This window comes from Postia placenta (genome assembly GCF_002117355.1).
Source record: "Postia placenta MAD-698-R-SB12 unplaced genomic scaffold POSPLAscaffold_10, whole genome shotgun sequence".
Taxonomy (NCBI): Eukaryota; Fungi; Basidiomycota; class Agaricomycetes; order Polyporales; family Adustoporiaceae; genus Rhodonia; species Rhodonia placenta.
In genome coordinates this window covers 121,491-145,874 of record NW_020169841.1, presented here as the reverse complement: position 1 = coordinate 145,874, position 24,384 = coordinate 121,491, and the positions used below count along the sequence as shown (strand labels likewise).

General features: G+C 52.3%; 4 protein-coding genes and 1 non-coding gene across 5 annotated transcripts; 2 read left to right on the top strand and 3 right to left on the bottom strand.

Moving 5' to 3' along the window:
• Positions 1–1,200: 1,200 nt before the first annotated feature.
• Positions 1,201–8,257, bottom strand: POSPLADRAFT_1148648 (hypothetical protein; the record flags this gene model as incomplete). The annotated part of the gene is made up of 22 exons (XM_024486207.1): positions 1,201–1,224; positions 1,339–1,424; positions 1,514–1,642; positions 1,972–2,018; positions 2,069–2,092; positions 2,157–2,635; positions 2,691–2,791; positions 2,844–2,868; positions 3,495–3,763; positions 3,937–4,739; positions 4,791–4,999; positions 5,052–5,268; positions 5,317–5,518; positions 5,571–5,608; positions 5,660–6,433; positions 6,484–6,738; positions 6,799–6,980; positions 7,040–7,241; positions 7,298–7,501; positions 7,555–7,747; positions 7,801–8,095; positions 8,150–8,257. The coding sequence occupies 22 exons, from the start codon at positions 8,255–8,257 to the stop codon at positions 1,201–1,203; spliced, it is 4,866 nt and encodes a 1,621-aa protein (XP_024336943.1).
• A 2,040-nt stretch (positions 8,258–10,297) lies between these two features.
• Positions 10,298–10,379, top strand: POSPLADRAFT_t101. The gene has a single exon. It is a non-coding gene; the product is annotated as a tRNA-Arg (tRNA).
• A 465-nt stretch (positions 10,380–10,844) lies between these two features.
• Positions 10,845–12,967, bottom strand: POSPLADRAFT_1034826 (hypothetical protein; the record flags this gene model as incomplete). The annotated part of the gene is made up of 7 exons (XM_024477052.1): positions 10,845–10,928; positions 10,977–10,999; positions 11,055–11,153; positions 11,209–11,278; positions 11,331–11,772; positions 11,836–12,469; positions 12,535–12,967. The coding sequence occupies 7 exons, from the start codon at positions 12,965–12,967 to the stop codon at positions 10,845–10,847; spliced, it is 1,785 nt and encodes a 594-aa protein (XP_024336942.1).
• Positions 12,968–13,593: 626 nt separating this feature from the next.
• On the top strand, positions 13,594–17,599 carry POSPLADRAFT_1058324 (hypothetical protein; the record flags this gene model as incomplete). Its single annotated transcript, XM_024481021.1, has 10 exons — positions 13,594–13,724; positions 13,781–13,862; positions 13,919–14,098; positions 14,148–14,219; positions 14,271–14,453; positions 14,510–15,004; positions 15,065–17,159; positions 17,210–17,386; positions 17,437–17,463; positions 17,514–17,599. The coding sequence occupies 10 exons, from the start codon at positions 13,594–13,596 to the stop codon at positions 17,597–17,599; spliced, it is 3,528 nt and encodes a 1,175-aa protein (XP_024336941.1).
• A 43-nt stretch (positions 17,600–17,642) lies between these two features.
• On the bottom strand, positions 17,643–24,159 carry POSPLADRAFT_1182570 (hypothetical protein; the record flags this gene model as incomplete). The annotated part of the gene is made up of 20 exons (XM_024488931.1): positions 17,643–17,875; positions 17,931–18,057; positions 18,110–18,251; positions 18,308–18,598; positions 18,650–18,853; positions 18,909–19,192; positions 19,242–19,572; positions 19,619–19,724; positions 19,774–19,947; positions 20,000–20,188; positions 20,237–20,342; positions 20,395–20,855; positions 20,915–21,237; positions 21,291–21,487; positions 21,540–21,678; positions 21,711–22,213; positions 22,273–22,457; positions 22,518–22,791; positions 22,843–23,007; positions 23,051–24,159. 20 exons carry the CDS (start codon positions 24,157–24,159, stop codon positions 17,738–17,740), a joined length of 5,448 nt encoding a protein of 1,815 aa, XP_024336940.1. The 3' UTR covers positions 17,643–17,737.
• Between the last annotated feature and the right edge of the window lie 225 nt (positions 24,160–24,384).

Below are 24,384 nucleotides of genomic sequence, written 5' to 3'. Positions count from 1 at the left end.
TTATGCCTGCCACGAATTGTAGCAGCAGCAGGTGTATCCGGCAAGGGACGCTGATCTCCCGAGCGCATTGAGCCCGATCTACAGACTGTTAATTTCTCAAGTTCGCGAGATGCAGCAAAAGGAACCCATACTTATCAATGACGAAAATCCTTCAGATCTGCGTGTGAGCAACGCGGCGAAAGATCATAGAGCATTCAGACTTACACATGAAATGACTCCTGCATCACGGCGGGATTCCGGCAGTTGAATGCATGTCCATCGTTGGATATGTACCCAACGTCATTGACAGGTTGGCCCATCGTATGCCGATGCAGAACCGGGAGGGTACATAGCGAGGGCCTTGCAGTAGTATTCGTCTGGATGTCATGCTCAGGTCCTGTGTCTGTGTCAAAATGGTTTTCGCGTCATTGTGAACTCCGCTATATACCTGAACACATCGCATCGCTTATGTAGCTGCCTGTCAATGGCGTATATGCTCAAAACACGTGGAGTTCTCACCAAAGAGCGAAGTCCGCTTGCTCCTCGTGAGAATAAGGATCTGGGAAAATTCGAGTAAACTACGGTCAATAGCCGTCATTTGCAGTGACCAATACCTTTAAACCCTTGTCGAATAGTCAGCAGCATAGCTATGTATCTGAATTGAATAGAATCACCTGTTCTCCTCCAGTAGAGGCTGTGGTTCACCCAGTCCTTTGACCGTTCGGGGTGAGGATTCATCTGTGTAGTGATATGTTCGTAATCCTGTCCTTCGCATTTGACACCTAATTCAGTTCTGCAGTAATCAACGTGGACATGTCTTCCCATTGATCTGCAGTAAATTGAGCATAGCATAGGGGCTCCCTCGTCGCCAGAGCCAAACTTCCTTCCGTCAAGTTCGACCGTCGTGCCGTCTGGTCCCGCGATAGCCCATTGCGTCGACGACATTGAACCATGATTAGTGTCATGCTCTTGCTGCGTGTGCCCTGCGTGCAACTTCAAAATGGCTAATTCACGTTCCGCCTAAATTCACCCACCTAGTCGTAACGTGCAGAAATAGCCACAGTTGTCGCATCTGTCATGATGGTCTGCGGTGTGAGAATACGTCCATATTCATGTGTGAATGTCCGTACTTGGCTTTACAAAAGTGGAAGGGGTCCGGGTCCAAACTATGAGAGTGAGGCCCGGTATCCAAATGGTCAATTCGGCCAGGAACGATCGGGATTACACATTGGAGGCGTTTAGACACTGGGCGACATGGTCAGGTATAAATGCGATGCTATCCACGAGATATCTACCTTGCGTATACTGGGCAGCATACCGAGTTAGTATTTCAAGTAACCAGGAAGCAGTCTTCCGTACCTTTGTATACTGGAACGTCTCATGTCGCCCAGTGAACGTCGCCTCGACAGACTGTGGCGTTGTTTCGATGTAGCATAAGCCTGGTGCTGCACATAGTGCGTCACAAGCATGTTCTTGACTAACAGCAAGTCTTTTTTAGAATAGATGTGGATTGACAGTTGAGAACTGCTCTCACCCACACAGATGCAGCGCCTCCCCTTGCAGGGCGTGTAGATGGTCCCCATCGGCACACAGCCGTTTGCATAGTTGACACTGGATCGGGCATTGTCGCGTATCACATATATGTCGGTCGTGAGGTTCGTGACTGATCTTATCGTGTCAGATATTGCTGCGCGGCTGCAACTACTTTACCTTGGGATTCTGCACAATTCCGGGCAAGAGAAATGCTGTCCACCGGTACCTGGTATCCTCACGTCGTTTAGGCTACAAGGCTACAGAAGATATCGTCAGATCCGGATCCTGGCGCGGAATAAAGTTCCTGAGCACCTCTCCGCATTCGTGCACGGAAGCAACGCATATGTGCTGCTCGTCTGAATGTCCAACAACCTAGGTATGAATATCAGCAAAGGCTAGACAGATATCGCGTTACGCGACCCAGGACCTTTGAGCACTCCTTCAGGCAGCCACGTTTACCTCTCAATTCACATGGCTTCCCACAAAGATGAGCCGTGATGTGGCAGCTGGAGGGCATTCATATTTAGACATTTCAAAAATGGTTTTCGGCACGTACATGTGGGTTCCAGGATGGCCGGCGCTAATAAACACATGAACACATCAGTCGCGAGTGCTGGAGATAAAATCGCAGTCTGCAAACTTACGGCAATCCACACGGCTCAACGTCGCGCTCCTCATATTCGCAATTGAGCAAGCATTTATGTGATGTTTGACAGCTATGCCCGCCCTCATGGTGCCGCCGTAGGATACATGATAGCTGACACTCCGCACACTGTAAAGTACAAACCTGTACGTTTGATTTGAGGTCGATGATCATACTTCTTGCCGCTCGTTGAAGGGACTGCATATCAGCATGATCTGCCGGGCAACGCTTGGTGTTCATCGAGATCCACTCTTGCACGGCTCCGATCCGCTTTTCAACAGTGCGATCCAAGAAGCTTGTCAGATCTTCGATCCATTCTTGCTCTGGAATTTCGGGCCGCTTGGCGAAATTGTGCCACGATCTGATCACTGTCGCCAGAGCATCATCGCGCTGAATCATGCCTTCTCTGTCGATCAACTCTGTCACGAAAAATCGAGAAGTAGTGTCAGGCTCAGTGATGAGGATATTTGTGTCAAGATCCTTAGATCCGATTGTGAGTCGATGATACTCCCATGCCAGCGACCAGAACGCTCACCTTTAGTGGTTCAAATTCAGGCGTGACTTCCGTTGCTCCGAAAGCTAATGCGTTTGGGAGCAGCGTGAGAAGGAGTTGCGCACGATGAGCAGTCATAGTCTCTGCATGCAATAGTCATAAACAGAGTGATCTATGTCGTTTATATGGACGCACGAGAGAGAGCACCCCAATCGTTCGACTAGGGCAATATTAGTGTACCCACATAGTGTAAATGTATACACAATACCTTCAGCTTCGCCATGAGAGTCTTCAGAGTCTGCAGGAAGACGCTCCCGTTAGGATGCGTCGGCTTCTGTTTCTCGAGAAGCCGCTTCATGCGACCAAACAAAGTATAGAATTGACGTGATTCAATGACTGGCCATGGGACTATCGCTAGGTTTCCATCATGTAGTTGACTGATGAAATTGGCGCCTTGCTCTTGCTCTACTATTTGTTCGAACTTAAGGCTGAACCTGCGAGTTTGTGCGAGTTTGGATTTCCTGAATCCAATCATTAATGAATGCACTGCAAAAGGACTCACTCCTTTACGACGTCTTTAGCGTCAGGTTCTACTACATCCTGTATGCACGAGATCGGATCAGATGGAGCACGAAGGAACACCGATCCATTCACCTTGATGATGATCACGAGAGTGGAACAAAATAAAGTGGGATTCGCGTCGGGGTCTAGAATCGACGAGGAGGATTGGAAAGATTTGAACAGGCCTGTAATATCCCTTGAGAGCGCAAAATTATTGCGAAAGAGGACCTGTGAATAATGAAAGTAGGCCATGCGAGTCTAGCGACTAATCATGTAATCACGGACCAAATTAGATATAGCGGTATTGAACAACACAAGGAGTGTATCCTCCTGCGCTGATCTCTCGATACTGTGTACACCTACTCGCAAAGTTGTTTGGCCCAAGGCTTCTAAATCGGATGAAGACATACCTTCAAAGTCAAGTGCTACGATGATCATATCATCTAGCGGAGCAACCGACATCCAGACACCTTCAGTTGTACGCATTGCCGAACCAGCGAAGGATGTATCCACAAGATGATTGAGTGCGAAACTTTTGCCAACGGATTGTTCACCTATACCCCTATTATGATGACTTCAACCGCATGATAAACTATAAGAAAACACACCCATCGAAGATACGACCTTGACTTGCTGTAGACAGATTCACTCTCAACAAAGATTTGGGATTGAAGGATAGTGGTCACCTTATGAGCCATGTAGGACCGGAACAATGATTCATACCAACCGATGGACAGGCTGTCAATGATTCTCGCGACATCAGCTCCGAGGAGCGAACGTTCGAGGTCATTTGAAAAGACGCCGTCTTTGATCGGGATGAACCTGTTTTCTCTCGCGACAGCTATCTGGATAGGTATCAGGCACAAAATATCCGCGAGCCATTCACCGGCACGGAAGCATGACACATCGCCTCCTAGGTCCGTTCGAGATGCGAATGCTTCATACCGGAGTGCTGTTGCTTCAATGCCGCTGAGTTCTGTGCCAGTTGGTTTTTGAGTTGCCTTCTCGAACGACGAGATACAATTCGCGAAGTAGGGTGCATAGGCTGCTTGGTCAAGACTCGTCACACAAACAAGTGTACGAGATTTGCGTCTCGATGATGAACTGATTGTCTGTCGCCGTATAGCAGAAATTACCGGGAATCTTCTCCAGACGTCGACGTGACAGTCCAAGAAGCAGTTGCGGGCGGCCTCCGTCTGCGTAGACTGAGCAACTCCTTCCTTCTCCCCCCGGAATGCGAACTCGGTAGCTTTGCGGGTGATGTCTAGCGCAAGTGAGGCGCAGCGTCCGGAGTCCGCGTCCAAGCTCACTACATGTACGTTCGTTCTTCTGCATAGAGACGTGACTACGCAATCATTTGTGTTCAGCTCGTTAAGCCCAACGGAAATACCACCTGACGATCCAAATGTTGACCAGTGGTATACTCGCATGACGGACGTGCCAGCGACAGTGTGCAGGGACAGTAGACAGGCACCATCCGGGGAGCTATAGATAGCATCCGGCACGCTGTCCAATTGCTGGAACGCTGGCCTGAAGACAAGATAGGTTCAGTCAACGAATGCTTTACAGGTTCTATCCCACCTAAATTGCTGAGTAACGATCGAGAATATTCTGACACGTGCACGGTCATCCACGAGAGCAAGCTCTTCGCTCCCGCAGACAAATGTGGCATGTGTGATAGTGACCGCGTTGTCGTACCATGGGTTAAGCTTCACTGCACTTCCCAGTCCTTTGAGAGTGGTGTAATTCTCGTCGAACACAAAAATATGAAGTTCCACTCGATGTTCAGCCTAGAGCGCATGCCTTTATACACGTTTCTAGCAACTGAATCTGAATACTCACTTGGGAAATACCCAGGACTGCAAGCATACGCTTGGCCTCATTGAAAGCGAATATGCACTGTTCGCCAATTTTCTCCCGACTGAGCAATTTCTTCTCCGCATTGTGGTGCTCCAAAGCGTGGGCCAGGCTAAGCAGGGGCTCTAAGTAGACCTTCACTGTGCTACGCCGATCGTCAACAATGAGTAAACATCTGTTGTTCGGCAGCGCCTGGATATGGCTAAAGTAGGGTGTTAGCTTGCTGTGGATATCATGTTTGTCCACCTACGATATATGTTTCTCGAGAGGAAGCTCAAAAGACGCCGCTGCATAGGAAGGCACTCTTGGAGTAGGTATGAAGGATGGATCAAGTTTCAAGCGGTTACCATCTTCTTCCGTCAGAAGAATGGGTCGTATGGTATACCGCAGCGCCGATTCGGAGTACTCCTCGCTACTTCCACTGACGGCCCAAGAATGAAAGCTTATATATCCTATGACATACAGCTCGTGAACAACATCTTGTAATCACATATCCAAACATACTTGATGCCTTCGTAACTGTGTTGATCAGATAAAACGTCCTGTAGACGAATTGGTGCCAATTTATTCCTTCCTATGCAAAGCAGACATACCTTCCTGTAGTCGACACGAAACTGTCATACACGGCCTGTACGAATTCAGTGCGTGCAAGCTCAATATCATGATCGCGTTGGCTGTTGACGTCATGCCATATCTGGGGTTTGAGAGCATCCTCCTGTAACTTCTGAATGCGAGCCATGAGTTTGTGCATCTGAGTATTAACGTTACGTTTCAGTGTCTCGTGCGCCAGTCTCTTCGTTTCCAACGCCGCGTCGAAGAGAAGAGGCTCCCTCTCTACGATCGAATCGAGACTCGACAGAAACACAGCATAGCTGACGTCAGCAGCATAATTCTCTGCCTGTGTGATGCGATCCTTAGCAACGTCTGTGCCAAAGAAAAAGGACAAGGTCTTCGCAAAAAAGCTTTGATTGGATCCATCGGAGCTCTTCACTACCTCCGCCATGGTTTTGGTGTCGCCTTGGTTGATGACAGCATTGATGAGCTCCGCCATTTCGTCCCGCGTCGCATGTGCATTGCCTAGATCTTGAAACATGAAGTCGAGAAGTAGGATACGCTCCTTGTACTTCTTCATCTGTGGTGTTCGGACTGATTGCCACTGGTGGTCTTTCTCAGCATCCGCCAACACATCCCGGATACCTGGATGCAACTTGGATAGATCATCGAGAGCGTCTACGCAAACAATGGTCAGCGGAAGTACGACTTGTTCTGCAGACAGGATGGTACCGTGGCCGTGCTGGGTACCAACGTCGGTTGAGTCGGAGGAGTCCTGAGTGCTCGGTTCAGCCAGACTCAGAGGGTCCACAGCACTACCAAAGGACACGTGAGCTTAGCATCTACTTACGACATACCCACTCACGGATATTTTCGTATTATGTGCTGGATACACATATCACGTAGAGCGCGTTGTAGCCGGTCAGCATTTTCCTTAAGTTTCGTCTGGATTTGCTTCTCCTGAGCGGTGCCTGATTCCTTCGCACGGCATTGGATTTCGTCCACCCGGGAACGGTAAGCCTTTGACGCTGCCGGGGCGCGCTCTACCAGTCCGAGCGATAACAGTATTTCAATAGACGCCACGGAAATGTCGTGGTCAAGTCTGAAAGACTTGTCTTTGCTATCACGTCATCGCCAGTTGCATGAATAATTATGTCACTCAGCCCATTGCTTTACTCACATTAGTGAACGTAGCCGCGACTCTGTGAAAACCTCGTCGAGGGCTTTGCTGATTCTACGCGCCGGCACGAATACTGCATGAAGTAGACCTTGCCGCTCTTCCCCATGAATGAGGCACGGCAGAGAGGCAAAATTGTCCGATATATTAGGCGGTGGGGACGACGGAAATGAAGGGACCTCAATCTACCACGCGGGGATTCCGTTGTTAGTACTACCCAACTTGGCAATGCGATGTGCTTCACCGTCCATCCAGGTCTTGATGTTACATTCTCTTCTTGCTCATGCAACTTCGTCACCTTGAATATGAACATGCGGTCGTCTTCATCTTCATCTTCGTCGAGATCATGGGGCGCAACGTCGTCATCATCTCCTTTCCAAATTATCTTCCCCGCGTCGTCGTCGGAAATAAGGGCCACCAATTGGTCGGCAATCTTTGTCAGATAGCTAGCGTTGATAAGTCAGCCGCTTGAGCATAATCAGGTTTTCGAACTGGGTAGTACCGCATGAAAGTAACTCTGTTGCGCTCTGCAGTGGAAGGAGGGTTATACTCCCAAGTTGTGTCTTCCGGCCAGTAGATCGCATATAGAACTTCCGCACCATCCTCGACACCTCCTTGAGGAACTCGTAGGATGTACAAGCCTGAGCGTAGGACGGGCCGCACAGCACTGAGAGACTGAGATGTCTCAGCACGAAGTGCATGAGCCCTGGAGTTGTTCAACATTTGTGATACATTGTTTATAATGTACGAGCCGCTCACGTTGCATTACCGACCGCGTCCACACTTTCGAGGAAGCGAATGATCTCGGTCTTACTACCGTAGATTCCGATCGGCTTGACTCCAATGTTGTCCAGCACAGCGAAATCGACTTTAGTGATCGAGATATACGACCCCGGTTGCAGGTCGTTCATGAATTTTCCGAGGGATTCTTGGGAAATGATGACCTTGTCCACTATTCGTCAAAGGATTCAGTGCAGAACATGCACTCAACCTCAGAACCCATACCAAGTCCTCCGCTGCCTTGCTCGTTGATCAGGTCGAGAATACGATACATGCCTCGAATAGAAGTCACTAGATCGGGCATGTTAGGTTCATGTGTCGGGAGGCGGTTCCCCGTAGCGGCCTGATTCTGGAACGCGTCCTCGAAGACATGTTGTTCAGGTGAAAGGGTATTCGCTGACCGCTCATCCTGCGCATTGCTGACGACATCTTCTGTCTTGTAGGCTCCTGTACCACTACCCGCCTCCGCTTCTGAGTCCGCGTCCGTCGTGGCGATTGCGTGGGTCCTATTCTCGTTAGACTATAACCCATCATGAGGAACCATTCGTGTCTCTTCAACGACGTCAGCACTTACGCTAGTATGCTGCTCAGTCGACTCTTTTGGGACCAGCTGATCTGGGTATTGGTCATGCGATATATGCACGGGGGATGGATCAACAACTTTGCCACAGGAAAGCGTCATGTTCGATAGTCAGTACTTGCTCAGAGGAGAGCTTCGCCAAAGAAAATATACCATCGTTGCTCAAAATCGTGATCTGAACGCCCTGCGAATCGGGAAACAACGGTGGAGGTAGAAATGATTCAGACATTCTGGATGAAAGCCACTGGTCTGGTCGGCACTGATTGCTCGCTCAAGTTGGGGAACAGCCTGCAACCGAGGCATCAGTATAATGTCTGGCCCAAACTATATACACGTCGGCAATGCGTCGATAGAAGCATGCTTAGCAGTGGGCCACGATCAGATAATCTCGAATGTGTACGGTGAGTTACACGAATTACCCAGGAGGATGGGATATGGATTCGAATTCGGAGACCGTCGACCTTCTGCTTGAGTTCCGCGGAACCAGAGCGCGTTTGGCGCTGGCGGGTTGCTTGCAGGTGATTGAGTTCATTGTGTACTGTGCCGTGTTATTGGGTCCTGCAGACCATTTATGGCTTGTTTGACTCGACATGAGCAGTGAAATACTTCCTTCGTCTCTAGCCTCGTGCTCTCGTTCTCACCATGGTCCTTCCAGCGAGATTCCATTACACCATCACGGCTCTGCTTGATTGATAGCAGACCGTGTAGAGCACACCGGGCATACTGTCGTTATCGTCCTTACGACATTCGAGACCCAGATTTTTGCAATTGCTTGTAGAAGTCCCAAAGGGCCTTCTACTCTGTCATGCCACTTGTACTCGTGACAATCATGCACGGAATTATCTTTCGCGCACCAGTGACAATCAGAGCGTATCTACTGATCTCTGTCGTTCAATGCTCAATTGTCTAGTCTTCTTGATATCTGTGCGCCGTCCCCTGAGGAGGCCAGTGCCGCAACCGTCGCGCAGAAGATCAATTCGGACTCCTCTCGCAGGTATGTAGTCTCACTCGCAGGTCGGAGCCAATACAGTCGTAGTGGTGGGGGTGGGGTGGGGGGTCTTTGCATATGGCTCGGCGGCTTTGAATTGCGCTCGGATCATTTTTGAGAATGTGAAGCTCATCCGTACGCTCTTGAGATATGAAATTCTTGAGGTCCGTAGGCATCCTGCACAAGGCTCGGGGTCAGACGGCGAGCAGGACGTGCTCAGACCGTGCCTATCACGCTCAAGTCTGGTACACCTCTATGAGGTTGAGGTATAAAAAGCGCCAATCTTCTAGGTGCCTCTCTAGATGGTTTTATCTGATCATGGGCAGTCGGGGTTCAACTACTTCAAGAAAGTATTTGTGTATGCTGGCTGATAATTTTGTCAAGGTACCTCCGTAACTGATGTTACTCAGACGGCTTGCCGGCATGGCCTCTTCAACAACTGTCTAACGCCTACCGGGTTGTAGCTTGCAGGACTCTTGAAGCATGATGAACGCCTGCTCCTGGATAGCGCGTTGCAATGACAAGCGCAGCTTTTGCCCATTTTTCTGTTCATATCTTGACTCACGCGCGTACGCTGGAGTCGTTTCCGCGCTCTCTGAAGCATCACTTCGAGCGAGTCTTGCAATACTGCGTCGACGAGCCCGGGCCGTGGGCCTGGAAGGTCAAAGGTCGAATCGGCTGCCTCATTTCCGAAAACCAGCGCCTTACTGGCAAAGTGGCGCGTCAGGAGCACGAGATGGCAGAGCTGAAACCGCGCTCCCAGGAATAGCTGGTCGCGAAGTATTGAGAGTGAAATATCACTGGTCTTTGCATGCCCAACGTGCCGATCCTGGAAGGGTAAAGACGAGGTGCCAGACCAGCATAACTCCCAACCACAAAGTAAGGGATATCATGCCTCTAGCTCATGTCACGCGGGGTCGACATCACACAATCCCGCGCGTACGACACGACTTTCATATAGTCATGGTACTGCAGATCCAGCTGTAACAGGTGTCTAGAAATTAAGGTGATGCATGTGTAGTATATTATACGATGCATGTGTAGTATATTATACGATGCAGCGCGGATTTAGCTTGATTAGGCGCTTGTGGAAGTGCTCACACATGTGCATGATAATTGCACATAATATCTAATGATACATACCTACTCATAAGGGCCGCCTGGCGAAATGGCATCGCGTCTGACTACGATGTCGTTGTGATCAGGAGATTGCAGGTTCGACCCCTGCGGTGGTCAATAACTTTTGCCAATCGCAGCTTCCGGATCACTCATTCTTCTCCCTTGCTCGTAAAGCAACCTCTATACTCCGTAACTGTTGCCTTGATGTTCCAGATTGTTTGGTGATATTTTCCGTCTCCAGAGATGAGGTCGCCGGTTTAATTCTTTAGGTGTGTTCTTTATTTGTCTTCACAAGTACTTAAGTCATCTCCACAGGTACCGTCCCGTTCATACTTTTCTATTAGAGACCGCAGATCTATGAGTGAGGGTGTCGCCACCGGCCTGACCGTGTCTCGAATACTGTAGTGCTCTAGTGTGTTCCAGTGGTTTACTCGACAACGGTGCACTCTCATCAGCTACGTTCAGGCACTTTCAATTTAACTTCTCTTGATCCGGCCCCCTCGTAAGTATGGTTCAATGGTTCAAAAGCAATGCTCGACGGCAGTGTAATAAGTACACACAATCATTGATACATTAGTTGTGCTACGTTGAGGCAGCACCTCCAACGGAGAGGTGGCCGACCCCGTCTACCACTTCTTCTGGAATGCCTTCGATGAGCTTTGTGATCTGAGGAACGGTCAGTCAGTGCTACTGTGAAAGAGAAGCTCGATCTACCTTGCCAATGGCAACAGTCTTGCCTGGGAAAGGCCGAGGCATTAGCGGCGACTGGATTGAGGTCAGAGCACTACTTACCTTCATCTCGCAAGGTAAATCTGCCCAGCTGCGGGTAGTCAACGAACCGTTCCACGCAGACAGGCTGTACCGTCTCGATGAGCGCCACGACCTTCTGGCCTACATGTGCATATGAGCTCGTGCATCTCAACGAGCTCCGGCCTAGCACACGCACCTCTCTTAGCGAACTGTGGGGGCTTTCGTGACTTTCGGCCGGTCGCCTTGTCGAAGTAGTGGAGAAGAGCCTGGTGGGGAACGGATCAGGCAGAGCCCCGGCGCAGTCGGAGGCGTACATACCGAAAGCGTGACTTCCTCAGCCAGCGTGTGGACGTGCATGACGCCGGTGTAGCCGGCGCAGATGATGTTCTTGTGGTCCAGGATGGCGAGCTGCGCCTCGAATTGGCGCACGGCATGCACGGGCTTCGACAGGGTCGTGAGCACGAAGCCGGGGCTGATGTCGTCGTCCTCGACGCCGCGCAGCCGGATCCGCACGTTGTCGCCACAGATCGCGGTCTGCACCTCCTCCTCCATCTCGTTGTAGATCGCGGTGACATCAACGATGTCCTTGTTCGGCATGAGCAGGAGCGAGTCGCCCTTGCGGATGTGCCCAGACTCGATCTTCCCGACGGCGACCGTGCCCATGTCCTTGTATTTCTCGGAGACCGGCATCATCAGGGGCGCCTTGACCTTGCGGTCGACCAGAGGCATTGTGTCGAGGTGCTCCAGGAGGGATGGCCCTCTGGGGATAGAAAGGGAAGGGTCAGCAGAGGGTCCATGGGCGCACGGAGGGATGTTGACTCACTCGTACCACGTACACACATTTCGGGGGATGCGGTCCTTCAAATTGATGCCAGTGTATGCGGAGACGGGGATGAAGCTAACGTCCGTTTTAATGTGGAACCCGGCCGCACGGATGAATGGTGTCAGCTTGTCTCTGATCTCGTCGAAACGTTCCTTGGACCACAGGACCGTCGACTCGTCCATCTTGTTGATCACGACTACGAGTTTCGATACACCCGCAGTTTTGACCAACATGATGTGCTCGCGTGTTTGTCCGCCCTTTTCGAATCCGGTCTCGAATTCACCCTTACGAGCGGAGATCACAAGCACTGCGACGTCTGCCTGCGCTGCGCCGGAGATCATAGAGGGCACATAGGTCTTGTGTCCTGGAGCATCAAGGATCGTATACCGTTTTGAACCCGTCTCGAAGTAAGCACGACCGATCTCGACCGTCTTACCCTTCGCGCGCTCCTGAGGAGTCGAGTCGAGGGCCCAGCTGAGATACCAAGAGTCACGGCCGGCTTCCTTGGCTTCTCGTTCATACTTTTCCATCGTCCGCTTGTCCACCATGCCGGTGATGAAGAGCAGATTTCCGCCCATGGTGCTTTTGCCCGCATCGACATGACCGATGAAGACGATGTTCAAATGCTCCTTGACTGATCGGCATGATGAACGGCACATGAGCAAACATCGCAGGATTAGCGGTGCACAACAGACGCACTGTCACCGAAGAGGTCCTCTAGCGTGGTTTCATCGGCGACCGCTCGCACTTCCTGTACGATTGCGGCGGTGTCGGTCTTCGCTTTTTCGAGAGTAAATGTTTTGGATGATGCCACGGGAGCTGGAGAGTCGGTTCGCGACGAGGGCTTGGGGGAAGGTGCAGCAACAGAGGCGGGGACGGGCTTAACAGATGCCGCTGAAGCGGGCTTAGTGGGGGCGGGCTTGTCTGATTGAGCGGGGGCGGCATGCGTAGGTGGGGCAGGCTTGGAACCACCAATGTTGAGGGTGATCGTGGGGGGCGGGGCAGGTGCCTCTGTCGGGGTGGGCCGCTCTACAGGAGGAGGAGGAGGAGGAGGCTGAGCGGGATCAGCACCAGGGACACGGAAGGACTGTCCAGGGACGAAACTGAAAGCATTGGCATTGAGTCTACTCATGGCTACAGCAACAAGGGATCACAGATGAGAGACAGATGCGTAGAGAGGTCGTCAAGAGTGATACAGCGAGGGAAGGACAGGCAGAGAAAGCAGATAGGATCTATGAGGGGCAGAGCCGAGTCGCCTGCCCAATCTCATCTCAAGTTTTCACCCGGTCAGTTGCCTTACATGGCAGTCGCACTGCAAGCGCACGAGTCCGACACTGCGCTGCCGGCTCCGTATTCCTGCTGTGCAACTCCACGGTGACTCTGCATAGCAGCACCGCGGCTCTCTGAGAGCCTTTATGTGTTATTGATGTACGGTAGACGTTTGAACTGCAATCCACAAAGCGCGGGGTCCTGGCACGATCGGCTAAGATCGAGGAGTTGTTGAAGCAGTCGGATTATGGTGTAGTTATTGTGGGGTGAAAACAAAGTGCTGTTATGTATGTTAGTTCACTTGGAGGTTAACCCGTATTGTCGCATTAGGATGTGTGAGAGCATTGTGGCACGAGCGTAGGACGTCATAGAGAGCAGAGTCGGGAAGCTATACACGGCCAAACAGCGGGGGGATCTGGACGCGACCCCGGCGACCGATGCGATCTCCCTGCATGCTCCCTCCTTCCAGCCAGCTCACCTCCTCCCAGAATGGCAGAACCAGAGACCTATCTTGCAGTCTTAAAGGCTGCCTACGACTATGACCCTCAACCAGATGCAGAGGAAGAGCTAGCTATCAAGGAGGGCCAGGCTCTACTTCTACTTGACCGCATAGACGAAGAGTGAGTCGCACGGCCCGCCATGTCTGCAATCCCTAGCTCAACTTCTCGCTTGACAGTTGGTGGAAGGTCAAGGTCAAGCCAGACTCTCAAGATGAGGAAGGGCCGTCGGGACTGGTGCCCGCAGCCTATGTCGAAGAAGTGAGTAGACTGCGGACATCCTAGACGATGTTAACGCTCAAGTGTGATGCACGCAGGCCACACACATCTCCGTTGTCAAAGTGCTATACGACTATGAAGCCACTCAGTCGACTGAGCTCACTGTATCAGAGGAAGACCTCCTTTATGTCTACGACAAAGACGACGCATGGATGCTTGTACGGAAAGAGTCGGACGACTCCAGGGTCGGCTATGTGCCTGGGAACTACGTCGAAGAGGTCCGTCGCGCATTGTGTTCACTACCGCAGCGGCTTCACACTTCCATAGGTCACTAGAGAGGAACCTTCCGACGCCGCACCTCCGGCGCCTGCGATATCACAGATCGTCGTGCCGCCATCGGTGTGTATACTACGACGCTTCTAAGTCGCAGCTAACCACCTCCTCATATAGCCACAACGTCCTGTGAGCACATACGTTGACCCTGCAGAACGTGTCGCAGCAGCATCTGCGAAAGCTCAGGCGGATGACATCAAGACCTGGACAATTTCCGAAGTGGACAAGAAGGGCAAGAAGAAGAAGGGGACCCTCGGTGTAGGGAACGGTGCAGTATTCTTTGCCAGCGAGGCTGACAAGGTGTGTAGTATTCTACTGCCTGACACGACTATCGTCGTTCATGCTCGTCGCATCAGACGCCAGTCCAGAAGTGGCAGACTGCGGACATTCAGAATGTTCACATCGAAAAGTCTAAACATGTACACATCGAGATCGGAGGATCCGATGCAACAAACCTTCACTTCCACGCTGGCGCCAAGGACGTCGCCGAGGCCATCGTCGCAAAGCTTGAATCCTCACGCGCGCTCGCTGCTCCCTCGGCTCCCTCCACCCTTTCACCATCAGTCGAGGAGGTCCACGAGCCCCGACGCGCCAGTCCCCAGAAGGCCGTGCACTTCGACGCGTCGGAGCCCGAGATTATCCCGCCGCGCGAACCCTCGGACGATGGGGCTGAGGAGCAGCCAGAAGGCGAGGCTGCCGTAGCGCTATATGATTTCGCCGCAGATGGCGAGGACGAGCTGTCGGTGGCGGAGGGCGAGACGCTTTATGTCCTGGAACGCGATAGCGATGAATGGTGGAAGTGCCGGAATTCCTCCGGCGGGGAGGGCGTTGTGCCTGCGAGTTATATTGAGGTATTTACTTGACTTGCGCCCAGCATTTACCAGCGTTTACTGACGGCATATGTCTGCTAGCTCGTGAATGCTGCCGCATCCACCTCTGCGGCAACTGGAGACGAGGACAGCGCCGCCTCCGCCGCTGCCGAGGCTGCACGGGAAGCGGAGGAGCGCGCAGAAGCGCGGCGCCAGGAGCGTGCGCGTGAGGAGCGGGAACGCGCAGAGCGAGAGCGCAAGAAAGCCGAGGCTGAGAAACGCGCGAAGGCCGCCGCAACTGCAGCGGAGGCAGACAGGAAGCGTCGTGAGCAGGGGCGGGCGAGGAAGGAAGAGGAGACGCGCGCTGCAGCTGCGGCCTCCGAATCGCGCAAGGAGCGGCGCGACTCTGTTGATCGGCCAGAGTCGTCGCGGAGCAAGAAGGCGAACGGAGACTCGTCGAGCTCGAGCCGCGGATCGATAGACAAGCGGGGTCCGCCTACCGGGGACACACGAGTGTGGCACGACAAGTCAGGACAGTTTCGCGTTGAGGCGGCTTTCCTTGGTCTCATCGATGGAAAGCTGCGCTTGCACAAGGTCAACGGCGTCATCATTGAGGTCCCGCGGGAGAAAATGTCTCCTGAGGACCTCAAGTACGTCGAGAAGCTCACCAAGGACGCGCAGCCTCGTAAGTCGGAGGATGACGACCAGCCTCTCGAACTGCGCCGGCGGTCACTGCAACCAGAAGCCATGCGTGCTGCTAAGTCGAAGAAGAAATCGACCATCGACTGGTTTGAGTTCTTCCTCGGCGCTGGGTGCGATGTCGACGACTGCACTCGCTACGCGTCTGCCTTCGAACGCGACAAGATTGACGAGTCGATTCTGCCCGACATCACTGAGTCGACGATGCGATCCTTAGGGCTGCGCGAGGGCGATATCATCCGCGTCAAGAAGGCAATCGAGCAGAGGCAGCCAAAGAAGGCCCCTGTCGATGCGGACCAGATTCGTCGCGACGAAGAGCTCGCCAGGCAACTGCAAGCCGAGGAGACGGGCTCTTCCGGTGGCAAGCCCAGAAGCCAGCCTCCGAACCTCTTCGCTGGGCCTAATGGTGCTCTCAAGAACAACTCCATGCGCCGGGGTCGCCCGCAGTCGAACAAGGGCGGGCCGCCGTCAAGCGTCGATCTCCAGTCGATCACGTCGGCATCCGATCAGATGCAACGTACGGGCTCTCCATCCGCGGCTAGTCCAGACAGTACTGCACCCTCGTCCGCGGCGCCAATACAGCCGCCGTCGCGCTCGAGCTCTGCCGCGCCGGTAGCCAGTGGCTTCGATGACAATGCCTGGACAAATAGACCAAGCTCGACGAAGCCAACTGCGGCTCCTACCCCGCCTGCACTCGCAGCGCGCGCACCCTCAGCTCCTCCTGCTCCTCCTGCTCCTCCTGCCCCACCAGCCCCCCCTGCACCTGCACCTCTTGCGCCAACACCGCCGGTGGCACCAGCGCAACCTGCGACGCCTACATTCGTCACCACCAGTCCCGCGCCGGCCTCGCAGCAGTCTACGGGTGCGACCCTTGCGAAGAACGATAATGACATCTTCGAGCAGCTCGCCCGCCTGTCTCAGATACGGACCCAGAGCCCTGCGGTGCAATTGCCTCAACGCGCACCATCTGTTCCCATATCAACACCCGTGAGCTATCAGGCAGGCCTGGGTATGGGCCCCTCCCCTGTACCTATGGGCCAACATCTGCAGAATCAACAGACCGGTCTCTTGCCGCCACCTCAACAGCCGCAGTTCACGAATGGCCCCCGCGGCCCCCTCGCACCTGTTCCTGTCAACCAGACTCTTCTACAACCCCTGATACCCACGACGACTGGTTTCAACAGTTTCGTTCCCACCCGACCGCAGAGCGTGCAGTCTCCCTTCCAAACGCCGCCACAGCAGCCTTCGTTCCTTTCCACTCAGCCAACTGGCTATCCCGGAGCCAACCAGGCTATGATGCCACAGATGACAGGCTTCCTTAACTCGAACCCGGTATTGTCACAGCCTACAGGTTTCCCTGGTGGTAACTTCCCGACGTCTGGACCTCTGCTGTCTCAGCCGACAGGTATACCGAATAATTACGGGGGCCCGGTCAACGGAGGTTTCGGGTCGGTTCCCTCTTTCCAGAACAACACCGGCTTTGGCGGAATTCAAAGCAGTAAGTTATCTGACCTCCAGGGGGTGAACATGATGCTCAGTAGTCAACAGACCCTACAGGATATAACCCTGGCTTCGGACAGTCGCCATTTGGCAATGGTGTAGCCTCGCCTCCACCCGTGCCACAACAGCAATCCTCACTTGCGAATACCACCCCTGCTAACATTTTTGCCCAAATGAAGAGCGGGACATTTGCGAACGACAACTCAACGGGACCACAGGGTGCAGGTATGCGGGTCCAATGTTCATTGCGGTCTTCAGCTGAATCATTTGCACAGATAAATACGACGCACTGCGCCCTAACCGTAAGCTGACTGCTCGTTCTAGAAACAATCATTGACTGGATGTCTTGTAGCGTCACCTCTGACTGCCCAACCAACAGGCTGGGGATATCAAGGCGTGAACGGTGGATATGCGGGCGGTTACGGCTTTCAACATTGATTCGACATAAATCTTGTATCACTGCACCCATTACTATGCTAGGATAGATACGATGCGATAATATACCGAGGACTGACGATTATACAAACGTGCACAATAATAAGTAATAGATGCTACATGCGAAAGTGAAAATGTAGGTTATGACCGATCCATGATTCCCTGTATGTATCCGACTCGCATGAAATAATCCCGCAGTCCTTCTCGAATCTCAGGAGACATATCCCGAGAGAGCAAGTCAGTTGCTAACGGATAAATGGCAGGCAGATACCTCGCGAACTGCGAACATGAGGGATCAGACAAGACTTGCAAGTTAGTGTTACACAACACTTACCGCCTTGTCATCGAAGCGAACAAAGCCCTGCAAAATCTCCGCAACGACTGGTGTCCAAGCTGCGATGTTTTTGAGCTGCGTATCTATACGCAACTTGTTGAAATCTCCCAAAACACCAAGGCCAAGGCTATTGTCCAATTTGAGCACGCGTTCAGAAGACGACAAGGCGAGCAACTTACGGCAGAAGTCGCTCGGCAACTTGGGGCCTGGCTGCTTGGTGCTCGGGCCGTAAATCATAGTACATACGTAGTAGAACATGGACTAATGTGGAAGCACTGCTCGACTCCTGCTTTAGCAAGTTCGGCAAGTGCTTCATAAATCCTATAAAATGGTCCAATTTATAGCTAGTGGGTATTGCAGAAGTGGAGCGTGCTTACCAACTTTCCACAGCCCTGTACGCAATTCCTTGTCCTCATTAAACATTCTGGCGAACTGGTAGCTGTGATCCAGGACGCCCATCAAGCGCAGTAGATGTTCGGGAGGTATCGTGTTATACACCTCATCGTTGCGCAGGAGGTCGTTGGTGGTCTCAATCAACAACAGTTGAAGGACACACTTCACAATGATTTGCCGGAATATTCGCCTGCGATCATTGACAGATACCTTGGCGTTCTTTTGCTGCTCGTTTGGAGACAATGGTGCGGGAACGATGGCTTGGCCGTTAGTCTCTGCATCGCAATGTGAGCGCTATCTCCAAACAGCAACGAGAGCGAGAGTACCTGGTGAGTCGGGCAGATCTGATACGTTGCCATCGATCTCCACTCGAAGACTTTCGTCGAAAAGTTGATGCGGCGTTGTTGTCCGGAACAGCTTGACGAATGTTGTCGCGACTCTTTCCCAACGGGCCGGGCTCAGCTTCTTCACGTTGCTCTCTAACAGCTGCTGTAAACAGCTTGTCCCAATCCGTGCCAGAGTGTCGTTTTCTACAGGAACCATGATGAATCAGATCGCGACCTGTTATACACCAATATAACTCACCCTGGCAGATGCAGACGCAAAGAAGATCCAACAGTCCATCAAGGAAGCGTTCCAGTGTCTCGAAGTAGAATGTGTAGAGGTCGATGAGATTGCGGAGTGCCTGGATCATCGTCGTCGAGAGCCACACACTCATATCCTCTTGGGTACTGAATCGGGACAAGTCTTGGCTTGATTTTAGCACAGCAAAGATGGGGAACAACAGCTCCTGGCAGACAGTATCCCAGAAATCCACTGGGAAAGTCTTGCCATATGACTTGAGTGTCGTGAATAGGGAGTCAAGGGCCCTGTAACTCGGTGTCAGTCTCGACTAACATCTCCGGCAAATCAACTCACAAACGGCGCACTTCGAGGTCCTCCCCATTCATAATAACATCATAGAAACCGAATAGCACAGGGAACCAGAATTTGATCATAGGATCGTCTATGCTGCGATTCGAGTCATCTGCAGATGCATTGAACCCACAATCGGGCGAGTTCAACATGATCGGAATGATGCCTCGCAACATGGCTATGGCCAGGAGACTGATCTTTTGGTATTTGTTGACTTTGCAGAAGTCCGTGATGCAGACAGTCAGATCAGCGAACGCGCCGTGTCGTACAATTGCGGTGAAGTGCTCCTTGTTGAGACGTGTAACCAGCTCGAACGCAGAGCTGACAATGCGTTCTATAGGCCATTAGCTCACGTTACAACTTTACTACACAACACACACCTGTTGGCACTTTGGAGGCAGCCGAAAAGACACCAAACATTGTCCGCCAGCCTGAACGCATGTTACCCACTCGGGCTTGGATCATCTGCTGTAAGCATTGCAAGACCTGGAACGTGTTAGTAGATCCGGGGCCAAAACAACAGCGGAAGGGATACCATATCACGAATGTCCGGATTTGAGTTGTGGATCATCGTGTACTCGAATGGTCTCAGGAAATCCTTCTGGAACTTGAAATGCGGCAGTTCTTCCTTCTCCAGGAACCGCATGGCGAGTTGACGTAGGGCATCCAAGGCGAAGAATCCGACGTGTGGGTTGTTGTGGCAACATACCTTGAAAACAGAATCAACGAACCGTACACCGGACCATGAGTTCCGCCCTTACCTGGTTGAAGTGCTCGCCAAGGATCTCCCAAATGTTCGACCATTCCAGACGAATCCGGTTCATGTTATAGTATGCAATCTCGACCAATTTCTGCAGACTGAAAAGACGAGGATGCTGTGATAGGCCAGACGACTGGATCTCTTCCCAAGAAACGTCACACAATGCTCGAACGAATTCCACGATAGCAGTCTGCGACTCCGGTCAGCCTTGAACTGCAGATGTTGAAGGAATACATACTCCGGACAAGTAATGACTGAGGGAAAACACCATGTCTGCGGCGACTGTAATGTGAGTCGACCGACTCTCATTTGCCAATTCCTCAGTAGGTGGTTTGCGAACACGGCTGCAACCCGTCAGACACTATACAACGTCAGTGATATGCAAATGAGACATACCTCTTACGGCCCGCATCCGGTATTTCAACGCCACTACTGATCAGCTGCATGTGCTCAAGTTGACTGACACATGTGAGAACCTCGCGCCAGGATCCCTTTAGATTGTTGCCCTCTGTGACGGCGACATCTAAGAGTGTCTTGATTGCGTCCATGTTCTTCGTCTTCATTTCACCCAAGTTGTTCAAGAAAGTGAACTTCGCTAGCGTTGTTACAAAGGCATTGCGCTCCAGTTCCATGTCGAAGAAACAGACGATACGAATGGCGTTTTTGAAGCCATCAAGGCAAATCTCGACAATATCCAGGTCGTCGGTATCCTGCAGCGGACCTGACAGACCAGCTAGGAAGGGGATCCAAGCGACTTCAAACATCGGTCTCACGTGTACGAAGTGTGATGCGCTAAAGAAGTGTTCGCTAGATCTTGACCCCTTGCGCTGAGAGCGCATAAGTGTCTTGAAGAGGGCCTACAATACAAAACGCAACACGTCAGCATTGACTCTGAAGAAATACAACAAGCACTGACCTCAGTTTTGTTCGTCATGTTGTTGGACTGCATCACGTAGGCTTCCTTTTGAAGGTCCCTGCCGACGTTGGCCAAGGCGCCGACAAGTCCGGGACCTGGAGTGACAACCGGCGTAGCTGATTCTACCTCATCCTTCATGCGAATTTCGTTTGTCACAATACTTTGGTAGATGGATGTCAGGAAGTCCTCCGGAAGGTTAGTGCCGTCGTTGATCCCACGGTTATTCTTGATGAAGTCCTGTAGACTCATCCTACGCTTGACCTGCGGATTATGAGCATCCGTGTTCAATAGGATCGTCGAGTAGGCCAATATATATGCAGCATCTAAGGTTGGACTTTGAGCGAAATACATCTCTTGTCCCGAAAAAAACACGTACCGGCATTAGCAAACGGCGTCTGTGGATTGCCAGCGATATACCGTTCAGCGAACTTCAGCATGAAGCGGTCGATCTTCTGCGCTTCTCCGGGAAGGCGGAAGCCTTGCAGGAATGTCCTCAGGGCATCGACGAACGGGAGGTTCCTGAAGTCCATCTGGTCCACAAACGCATGCATGATTACGATATTCTCCTCGTCGCTAACAATTGTCAATGAGCTACTGCACGTGGAACGCGTTGTGAACAACACACCCTTCGCCGAGGTATTCTCCAATCATCGCCTTGTTGAGGCCATCGGTTTCGTGTAGGAACCTGGCAATATCTTGGGACGAGTTACTCGGAATGAAGCCAGTCTCGATGAAGAATTGAATGCCCTGCAGAAAGATGAGCACTGAGTATTGGCTATGCGATGTAAATGAATACATGCCCGCTTGGGCTTGGTGTTGAAACGCTTGACTCCTTCCAGAAGAGTATTCTTCTTCTGCTTGGCACTCTCGAACTTGCTCGGATCGTCTGTACCATCTGGCGTTGGCTGTCTAGTCGGATCAGCACTCAAGGGAGCAGACATCTTGTCACTGGCTACATCAGGCGTAACGCTATCCTTCCGAATGTCTTCCCCAACATTTGACCGGGCAGTGTCTGGTGGGTTGTCGGTTGAACTGTTCGTTCCCCATGCGACTAGGGACTTGAGGACAGCCACGAGACATTCCAATCCCTGGCGCCGTAGCTGCTGTTCGGACAGGACAGGCTGGGAAGCATCTGACGACCCTGGACCTGTTAATGCTGTAGTGCTCAGCGACGGTGGAACCGAACCACGCTGATGGATCTTCGTCGTGGGAGGCAGCCCAGGGCTCGTTGGGTCGTTTGCCCTTTGCTGTGCTTGCGAGATCGGGGTAGTACCAATTTTTGAGATGATGTTCATGAGGCTGGATATGTGATGCAGTGAGCAACCCGGGCATTAGCGACTGCGAACTTCATGACGTACTGCTCATAAATATTGTCGACTGCCTCACTATCACAGTCGTAGTTGAGGTAAATTTCGACGAGCACCTGAGGATCTTGGCACAGACGCTGCAACATCCCGAGGATAATGGCTTTCTGCTTCAAAGTAGATGTCTTCATCTCCAAGATCGGAATGAAAATCTCGTGCATCAACACCTCGACTTCTTTCTAAACTTGGTCTCAGAATGCTGTACAGGCCAGAGATATGTGTATACGTGAGTCACTGACCTTCAGCTTGGTCCGAAGTCCAGATATAACCCTCCAGAAGACCTCCACGCTGATCTCGAAGACTTGTAGGACGGGGCTGACAGCGTTTCGGCTCAGGCAGAGACACAGATACTGATTGACAGCCTGCACGAAGGATGTTGCCTCATGCGTGGAACTCGAGTAGATGACGGCAGAAGGCGACACGAACAGGGCCATGTGCGAGTTGAGTATTGTCAGGACAAGATGCAATGACAGGAGCTTCGACCTCATGCCATGCGACTTGAGATCTCGCTCACTATAACAATTGCTAAACACTGGTTATCATGGGCTTACTCGAGGGACGTACCTCTCCGAATTGAGGGGCTTCATTGTCAGTTTGCATAGCGCCCTAAAGACGAGGAACGCGTCCTTTATGAAGAGATCATTAGCTGATAACTGCCGACCTGATGCATCGTGATCCTCATCGTGCGCTGCCTCGCTCGCGCCGTATTCAGAGGGCTCTCTATGGGGACTATGTAAAATAAAAGCGGAGCACAGTGCGGCAGTTCACGTACGGTGCATGGTGCGAGCCTTCAGGAACGTGACCATTGCCTGAATATTCCGAGCGGATGTCCAGAGACTCATGGGGCTCTTCTTCTTGATCATAGCCATTAGTTGATCCCCTTGCCTTGAACTCATCCTCGTTTACTAATGTCGAGGCTGTCTGTTCAGAGTAAGCCAGCGAGACTGGTCGCTCCACAGGTGGACTCTGCGGAGGTAGAGAGACCGAGTCGCGTGGCGGCGTCGAAGTGGAATACGATGACGCGACATCTGCCTTGGAATGCAAGGTGATGCTCGAATCAATAGAATGCAGAGTGGGATGGTCAATCTTGCATCGCGTGAAGACATGGTGAACCATCTGAGTCAGACCGCCCTGAGCAACCGTCTGGTTGACGGGGTCTGTGCTCAATAAGAACACATTGTACACCGTTCGGACAGCCTTCAATAGTGAAGACTGGTGGACGAGGATGGTGGATGATAGGACGAGTGCCAGTAGGGCCTTCACGATCTGGAGGGACACCGTCTCTGGCGCGTTCTCTGAGTGACATGAAGTGATCGTATGAACGACAACATCGACGAGGGATATTGAAGGGAGGTTGACTTGTGAACCATTTGACAGCGAATTCCGACTTGTAGGAGCCGGTGACAGAGGCGGAGAGGGCAGAGGTTGGGCATCCGACGAATGCTCCACGAAGAACGAGTAGGAGATAAGCTTGGAGATACAGTCCAAACTGGCAATCATGAGTTTCTCATTGCGAGTCTCGCACGCCAGACGTAAGGGTTCGAAGATCTCGCGCGGTCTGTCTCCGCCTTGCCCGGCCTTCACCATTTCCAGCGCACGCTGAACGCTCTCGCGCAGAGGGGCAGACCGCTTTGCTTCTCTAGATGCGGCAATGGTTTCGAGCGCGGACGAAATAAGAACAACAGAGACCGTGTGACCCTTAGAGATGGTGAGCGAGCGGCGATGGGACGCAGCGGACGATGGCCTTGACGGCGGGGTAGAGGTACTAGACCGACCACCTGCATGGCCGTTGACATGCTTGTCGATGAAATTCTGCACTGGCGTCCCATTTCGAGGCGGAGGCGCGGGCAGACTCTCGCGGCGGGGTGGCGGAGTAGACATGACCGGCTTAGCAGGAGGTGCAGGGGGTATAGACCGAGCGTCATCAGCAACCTCTTCCATACCTGAGTGGCCGTCATGGTCCCGAGTAATTTCCTGTGTTTCATCCGCGCGCGGCCCAGAGGCATGACGGTCTTCGTCAGGCGGTGACGCAGAGGTGTCGGGTACTACCTCCGCAGCATGTTCGCCAGATGGCAGCGGAGTCTCGGTTTCCTGCTCTGTGAGGTC